The 8879-nt window shown below is 41.0% G+C and overlaps 1 protein-coding gene across 1 annotated transcript; it reads left to right on the top strand.

Moving 5' to 3' along the window:
- Positions 1-8580, top strand: ASMT (acetylserotonin O-methyltransferase). The gene is made up of 8 exons (XM_027675222.1): positions 1-878; positions 2236-2410; positions 3597-3726; positions 4571-4639; positions 5170-5288; positions 6022-6162; positions 7245-7367; positions 8004-8580. Exons 1-8 carry the CDS (start codon positions 807-809, stop codon positions 8213-8215), a joined length of 1041 nt encoding a protein of 346 aa, XP_027531023.1. The 5' UTR covers positions 1-806; the 3' UTR covers positions 8216-8580.
- The last annotated feature ends 299 nt before the right edge of the window (positions 8581-8879 follow it).

Genomic DNA, 8879 nt, shown 5'->3' with positions numbered 1-8879 from the left:
CCTTCTGCATGCCCATGGTTAGTTTTGCAGAGAAGGTGAGGAAGACTGCAGCAGCCAGCTGGGAAACGTAGAACATTTTGTCATCCCTCAGCACCCTGCTCTGCCAAAATATGGCAAAGCACAAGTAGGTCACCCCTGCTGTGGTGTTGCTATCAAACAGGTATTGATTTCTAAGCTGTTATGGGGGCAGGGACCTGGAAAATACAGAAAAGTAACAAGAGTAGACTTAATTCCTCATAGGCCTCACCTGAGTGATCACTGTCAGAGCAAACTAGTCACAGCAACAAAGCAGCAAACAGATTCTTCTAGCTTCTCTTTTGACTGGCTGCTTCTGCACTTAGGGGTGGGGTCTACCCTACTGCCAGCCCCAGGGTCCCCTGCACCTGTGCCCTTCAAAGCAAGTTTCAAGTCATGAGTAAGACTCTGCTTTTGTTTACGGACTCTGGTGCATCGCGCTGAGTTCAGGTTCTTGATGCTCTTCTGTACTGATTCCTGCTTTGCTTGTTACAAGCTTTCAAGTGCTTCTGAAGTACCAGCATCTTAACTCACTGATGAATCAATGATACAAGCTTTAATCCACACTTCTTCTTTAGACTTATACTTGATGACAGAAGATCCAAAGAAACAGCTGAACGGGGTAGAAAGACTCATCAAAGCCAAATAACTCAGCTAACATGTTTTGTAACCAGTGTGTTTCTCACAAGCAATAAGATTAAGTGGATCAGCTGGCATGCTTTGTGCCTTGTGGAAAGAAGCTTATTTAAATTAAGAGGGCCAGGGAACCTGTGTCTCAGTCCAGAAAGAAGATGGGTTCCACAGAAGACCTTGACTATCCTCAAGTCATTGTGCAATACAGCAGTGGATTTTTAGTCTCAAAGGTAAGAAATATAACTCAGCCTTAGAAAGAGAATGCAGACAGAAATATTCAAGGATTTCACTTTAGGTCCTGAATGTAAATCTTTGGAAGAAGTGAAAGAAAGTGTCTGGTATAATGACTATTTTTTCCAACCAGCATTTTATTAAGGCACAAAGGTAGAACTAGTAATTCCATTCTCTGTATTGTTTACGTTATTTGCCTTTCTCTGTGTGTAAGCACATGGGCATAAAATTATAATATATAGTGAAATGAACAAATTTTTTCCTTAATGTGCTATTTAGTTACTTTTCTTATTGTCCGTTTCTGCACCTATGGCCAACACGGCAAGAGAAGGAATACTCTTTGAGTTGTGAAAATATCATTGCATCTTAATGCTCCTAAAAGACAGAGCTGACAGTGGAGAGGAAAAACAGATAATGAAAAATTACTTTACTTTCTGAGAAAGAGGAGCACCCAATGCTTTCCAAATTAAAATGGTACTGTGTTTTTGAGAAACGACCTCATCTTTGATTAAGCCATGCTTTACTCAGAGTAAAATGAGCTTCTTTTCATAGGTATCATTGTAGATCAAATCGTGTATACAGGCAGTCAACTGAGTTCATGCCTTTGTTGCTGTTTCAGGAGTTTTTGTGTGACCAGAGTAATACTTGTAAAGTTGACTGTGTACAGCTAAAGAAGGATGCTTTTCTTATATATAGTTAGCAATGTCTGTCTGAAAGTTGCAGGTTATTGCTGGAGAAGTTTCACACTTTCTCTATGGAAAGACAGGGTGATTCTGCTGGCCTAAATGAAGCAGTTCTTCTGGCTGAGAGGAGACTCCCTGCTTCTGAGAGACCACCTTCACATGGGTCCCTGAAAACAGGGTCCACAGAGTGGGATATTCCCCCTGTTGCAAGCCATAGGAGGTCTCCACGGTTCAGTGGAGCATGCATTAGATCCTTAGTGAAAGAACAAAAACATAAACAGAGAACAACCACCACCATTCAGTCTTACCCTTGTTCTTTCCAGGCAAAAAGCAAGAGATACTGTGAAAATGTGCTCCAAAACTAGGGAAGAGGAAGGAATATTTACACCCAAAACCTTGTCTCTAAATGTGGACTTTTGTGAGCCAAAAGCATTGAGTGGCTTCACCCAAAAAGAAAAAAAAATATTAACAAAAAGTGCATTACATGCCCTGTATGTTATATCGGTGCTCAGATCAACTATATTTTAATAACTGGACTTGTTTGTATGAAATAAAATTTTACATGGAAAAAATATTATTTTGTGTATATTTTCTCCAATAATGCAGTTTGAGAAATTCAGCAGGCTTTACTGATTTCACCTGATCCCTCAGTCCCATCTTTCCTTACCCCCAGGTTATGTTCACTGCCTGTGAGTTGGGGGTGTTTGATCTTCTGCTGGAGTCAGGAGAACCTCTGTCTTCAGATTCCATTGCTTCATGCTTGGGTACCAGCATCACTGGGATGGAAAGATTGTTGGAGGCCTGTGTGGGACTGAAGCTCTTGACAGTAGAGGTGACACAAGAAGGAGGTAATAAAGGCAGAGGAAGGGGAATAAACTAAAAGACTTAAACCTCTGATGGTTTTGAAATGAGGTAAGATGTGTGGGCAAAGATGATACCTAATATTAGGTAAGTTAATGTAGCTGGAAGAAGGAGGAAATCACTTGGGATTCACACTTCAGCTGGAAGAGAAGTGACAAATGTCAGCATGATCACAGGTGTAAAGTAAAATCCAGGTGAAGGGCTCTGTATCCCTAAACTTCTTTGTGCAAGAGCCTCATGTGACCTTGGAGGCAATATTCAGGATCTATACAGAGCTGGTCTCAAGAAATCTCTGAGGTATGGGTGTGATTTTAAACTTTAAAGCAAAATCCTGAGGTGGATGGGCAACAGAATGATTTAAAAACAGGTTTTGGTTTTCTTTGAGTTTTTACCACTGTAAGAACTATTTTGATCAAAACTGAGAGGTAACATAAGTTTGTGCTTGCATGAGAATCATTGATTCCACTTGAACAGAAGGGATGTCTGGCCATCAGCCTGCTGGTCAGGGCTACCCAAAGTCTTAAAAATTCTGTCCCCTGCTCTAGCTTGTGTTGCCAATGCTCTTGATTAGGGCTTGTAGCTGTTGCCCAGTGAGTTTAGGGAGAGCAAGATTTATCTTTTATATTCCTTTGGTATCGCAGTCCTGTGGGTGAGTGATGCCATCGCAGATGCATTGGAGGAAACAGGGGAGATTTCTGTGAGTCCTTTAGGCATTCTTCTGTCTGCAGAAGGTCCTGCCCTAGTGAACTGAGAGAAGGTAGGTGTAGCTGGCATGCTGTTTTGGGGACTTGTCTCCCAATTGCTGACCTTGATGATCAGAAAAAGACTTCTGTGCAGAGAGTTCTTACTTAGATAGAGCACACTGAAATCTTCCTCTGAGCACAGAAGCCTGTAGGTAGATAACGGCACTTGTAAGGCATTCTTTTTGCACTTCTGGAAAGAAATGTTTGGTTCTGCAGTTGAGTGTAGGGAGATACTGTTTACTCAGACTGAATAGGGCAACACAAATTTCAGCAGACCTCACCCACTGCTCATTGCAGTTGAAGGACTTGATTGTAGAAGTAATGTGGTTGTGTCTTTGGCATCTTCTGGCAACAAATATCATGCTGTACAATAGACTTGGCAAGGTGATATATCAGACGTGTTAGTAAATATACTCATTTCACCCTTTAGCCCTCTACAGAAACACAGAAATTTCCAACATCTACCTTACAAAATCAAGCCCAAAGTCTCAGTATCATATGATGATGTATTATTCCAATACAGTCTACTTGTGCTGGCAGCACCTGACTGAAGCTGTGAGGTAAGGAGGAGTGTTGTGTGCTGTATGTTGCAGCCTGCTTTGCAGCATCTGCGTGGCTGCTCTGAGTGGTGTGTTTCTGGGAAAGGGCTCAATGAAGATGCAGGCTTGTTCTCAGAAATTAAAACCAGCAGGTAATTTCAGCTGTTAACATGGCTGATATGTGTTCTTTTCCCCCCACCCCCATTTGTGTGTGTTCTTGTTTTCCTTTTCCCTCTGATTATAGAGATGATCTAGAAATCAGATTTCTGTCTATTTCACCTTCAGGAAAACACCTTATCATTACACTGATTCTTACTTGAGGACGTATCACCAAAGTAAATGATGAGTAATGATGGCTAAGGATGCTTCTGCTGCAAAGGTTTATAGCAGTAGTTTAATATGTGTCTTAAGTCTTACTTGTTCCAGTCCATGCAACTGATGACCAAAAATGGTGTGTATGGTGGTGATGACTGCACCAGTCTTGTACCTTTACCTGAGTTGTGTTCCCATAAATTACAGATTCCTAGAATGTTTCATGTTGGAAAGGACTCTAAAGAACATCTCCTTCCAACTTTCCTACCATGGGCAGGGATATCACTCACTAGATCAGGTTGTTCAAAGTGTCACCCCAATGTGGCCTCGAAAAGAACCAATCATTCTTGTGAAAGGTTGAGAAATATATCAGCATGTTTTGGGATAGCAAGTGAGGGTGCCTCTAGAGTCAGTGCAAACAGACTGACATATATTCTGTACAAAGCTGAGCACCTTCCACGGTGATGCTCTAGTTGAAACTACAGCCCTGAGGTACGTTTGGGGTAAAAGAAAAGAAATCCACACTCATATGCATTTTTGACTGCTATTTTAGAGAAGGAAGAAACCAATATGAAAGAACTTTTGGCATTTCATCTCAAGATCCTTTTGGAGCAATGTACAGGTAACTATTAGTATATTTATAGAAATTTTGTTTTTCTTATTGTAGATAAAAATAATGTTTTTAATTATGGCTCAGGATAATTAAATATATTGATGGGAGAATCCTTCTCATCAGAACTGTCATGCAATGTTTTCTTTTCCCAACAGTATCAATTACCGAGACACTGTCTGATAATTTGAATAGAAGTATATAATTTCCTAATCTGAAAAACATATCCCAAATCTCTGACAGAGGCACTGGTAGTTGAAGGTAAAAAAAATCCCTTGGAAGCCTGAGAATTAGAAGCAAAATACATGTTAAATGGTAGATTTCACTAGTCTTAATTCCCTATTTAAATGCATGAATTCATAGCTGTACGCTCCTGATACAGTACAATTCAATGAAGGTTTATATGCAAAGAGAACATATTTCATGTCAGTAAAAGCAGAGACTAGTATTTATGTTAAAACTTTTAATAAGTTATATGATAAGAATCACCAAGGATGTGGTAAGTAACCTTCTCTATGTGCTACGTCTTTTGGTATTACTAGATCAGAAGAAGAAATGTCAAAATTCATGGCTGGCCAGAACTCAGTATGGAGTATATGTGGCAGAGATGTTCTTGCTGCATTTGACCTTTCTTCTTTCACGCAGATCTATGACCTGGGAGGTGAGTGTCGGTAGATCTTCTTTAACTAGCCTCTGAACTATCTTTTACAATCTTTGAAAAGAAAGATAACTTCTATGTTATATGATGGGCAAAACAATGGAAATCAGGATGTATTTCAGCAATAAAAGGAACATTTTACTGATTTGGTTGGGTTAAAAACAGAAATGTGAGAGGGATGAGAGCAAGGAAGATGAATACTTTTCTCTGCAGAGTCTCGGTTTTGTGAGCAGTCAGCCATCCCCTTGTGTATGTGGCAGCTTTGACAATTTTTCATGCCTTGCTTGATACTTTCTTCCAGTGCCAGACTCTTTCCCTCCTCCTCTTCAGTCACTGTCATTGAGATACTGCCTACAGCCCGTTATCCTGCAGCACCCCACTGTCCAAGCACTGCTCAGTGCTGCCAGGATTCATGGGATGGGTCAGGATCCACCTCCATCACTTCTTCCCCAGCACCTGGTTTAGTGGTTGTTTATCATTTTTCATTTTCCAGCACCCACAGCTGGGTCTGGCAAGGAGGGTGTGTGAGAGCTGTGAGGGGTGGGGCTGACCCAGAACAAAAGGCACCAGTGGCTTCTACCATCCCTCCTTCTTCCCTTTCAGCAACACATGGGGAGCAATGTACATTGTCAGGTTCCATGAGGCTGAATCCACCATTGCCTGCATGGTTTCATGGAGGTGTTGCTGAACAGGTTGGTTTTGTGTCAGTGCTAACCTTCTTTTGCTCTCCCCAAAGGAGGAGGAGGAGCTTTGGCCCGGGAGTGTGTTTCTTTGTATCCCAATTCTACAGTCACAATTTATGATCTACCAAAAGTTGTGCAAGTGGCCAAAGAGCAATTTATTTCCCCTGAGGAGCATCAGATCACATTCCATGAAGGTGGGTGTGGACAGTGGTGTAATATTGCCACAGCTGTTGCTCTCAAGCCCCTCAGCTCTGCTCAGAGGTAACATGCTGGAGGCTCATGTCTCCAGCTGCCCCTTATGGGGGCTGAGTGTCCCAGGCTGCAGCCTCCCCAACCCAGGTCTGCAGCTGTCCCAGGTAAGCATCTGCAGCTACCAGAGGCACAACTCAGTTGTTCAGCAACACAGAAGCTCTTTATTCCTGAACATAACTATTTGATTTTTTTTCAGTACAAGGGTACATTAACCTTTTGGCAGATGTGAGGGATGCCAGGCCTGCTCTGAGCAAGGAGTTTTCCTTGTCTGGTCACGATTGACTTTCAAGTCCTAAGACATTTCAGACCATAAAAGTGAATGAGCTAGCTCGTATTCCTCTTGCTCAGTCCATTGATCCTTCATTGTCTCATTTTCATTCTCATCTATGATGAAAATGAGTGTAGGGAGATATTATTTTTAATGTTTACAAAAGCTTTCGAAGTGTTGGAATAGCTTAATGTTGCTTGATGCTCAGAGAGAGAAAAGAAGCCTTGAGTAAAGAAAGGAGTATATAAAAACAAAGATGCAACAAAATGGGAGAAGAAATGACAAAGTAAAATGCTGAGAGAAAAATCTGAATGCAGTACACCAGGTGCTAAATAAAAGGCATGATGATGAAGCTAGTGCTAGGAGGTGAGAGGTGTGTATTCTCTACTTATGTATTTATGAGGCAACTGATTACTGAAGGTCTTTGAAAATTTCCTTAGATAAGGGAATATTATTTCCTTTTTTTCATGACAGAAATCATGAAAACATGTTCCTTAGTGCTTTATGAATCTGAATTTGTATCACTGGAGAAAATCTAAACTCAAATGCTTTCCTTTGCCTCAAAGGCTGTTTCAGGATGAGCTGCTGCTTTTAAATGTTTCATATCTTGAGGCTGAACAAGAGTAAAATTCCCTATGCAGTGCAATATTGCACTTCAACTGGTAATTCCACTGCTGTTTGATATGCGTGATAGACATGGCAAGCCCAGAACTGGACAGAACTGAAAATATTTGCTTATGGGTTCTTGCTTTACAGGAGACTTCTTTAATGATTCAATTCCTGAAGCTGAACTGTATATTTTATCCAAGATACTGCATGATTGGGATGATGACAAATGCGAACAACTGCTGGCAAAAGTCTACAAAGCTTGCAAACCTGGTAGGTGTGAGCTTGTAAAGAGCAGAGAGACTCTCGTCTATTAGTAATGGAAAGCACACCAGCCTTAATTCTCAATTGGGGTGGCAGAGTTTCAGTGCAGGGGCTTCTTGGTTTGGTCTTTTGCTTTCCTAAGCCATCTATGTGAAACTGAGCCAAATAGGGCCTGATCCAAGATCTCTTTGTCTGGCTTCCAGTTTCTGTCTCCTCTACAGGGACTCCTCTTTCAAGGCATTTAGGTGTAAGAATTGAGGATTTGGGGTATTGTTTAGATAGGTGTATGCATCATAGTAAAAGTCCAATTAAACATTACATTGAACCCTCAGAGCTTCAAAAGCACTGCCTACAGAGCCAAGTTCTCAGCAAAATCAGTAAACTCCCGTGGATTTCAGCTGGGGGAAGCTTCTGTCCCAGCCATAGCATCCCCTTCAGTCTTGTTACGTCAGTACCTACATAGCCAAGCAGAGACATGGTCCAATGCTTTTGTTCTTTCATTGTCTTCTGTGATGCTGAAATATGACTCAATGTAGAGGTTGCTTCTTCCTGAAACTAAAGGTTAGGATCTGTCCTAGTAACAGCTCAAAAATAGCTCAGCTTCTCAGAGCTCAGCGTGTTCTTCATTGCTCTTCATTCAATCAGGTGGTGGAGTGCTGCTGGTTGAATCGCTTCTGAATGAAGATAAAAGTGGGCCTTTAGAAACCCAACTGTATTCGATGAATATGTTGGTCCAGACAGAAGGAAAAGAGAGAACAGCAGCAGAATACAGCAAGCTCCTTGAGGCAGCTGGCTTTGGAGTGATCCAAGTCAAGAGGACTGGAAAACTCTATGATGCTGTTCTAGGAAGGAAATAATAGTACACCTTTTATGTACCTAACGAGACAGAATAAGTGGGGAAATGTGCTATTCTCTTAGAGGAGAATCATCGACATAGCTTTTAGTTAAGGCAGCCAACTTTTTTGTAAGCTGATACATTGACAGAAGAATCACTAATGACAAAACTTGAATGTGCATGTACTGCAAGTTTGGCAGCCTGACCAGGCTTGCCTTTGGACCTGGAAGGGAGAGAAAGAAATCAACACCTGTTCCATGAGAGAAAACCCACAAAAGAAATGTGCAGTGTGTCTGCTTCAGATTTTATCATTCTCTCTGATTTTGACACTGTATCTGACAAAAGTAGAGCTGAATTTGTACTTGAATTCCTGCAAAATAAAACTGATTCCTGTACAGAACTCTCTTACCTGAATTTTTATTCCTGAGAAATTTATATAATAAAACCAGACCAAATTATGTCTTCTTGTGGTTAGTCTTTTCAGAGTCCTATGAGAAATCCTGTCTAAGTGTTGAGGAGTTTGGCATGAAATAATGATATTAATTTTCAATTTCCTCTAGATTTTGATTTCATTTATGAAAAATAATTTTGTACCTTAGTGATTGTTTGAAGCCACGGGATTCTCTTTACAGGGTTGCCAGGAGGATGGTGCAACTAAGTCATTCTGTTATGCACTTGGGAAGTCC

This window comes from Neopelma chrysocephalum, unplaced genomic scaffold, assembly GCF_003984885.1.
Source record: "Neopelma chrysocephalum unplaced genomic scaffold, ASM398488v2 Primary Assembly neopelma1_25, whole genome shotgun sequence".
Lineage (NCBI taxonomy): Eukaryota > Metazoa > Chordata > Aves > Passeriformes > Pipridae > Neopelma > Neopelma chrysocephalum.
The sequence above is the reverse complement of the archived record's forward strand: the minus strand, read 5'-3'. Positions and strand labels throughout refer to the sequence as shown.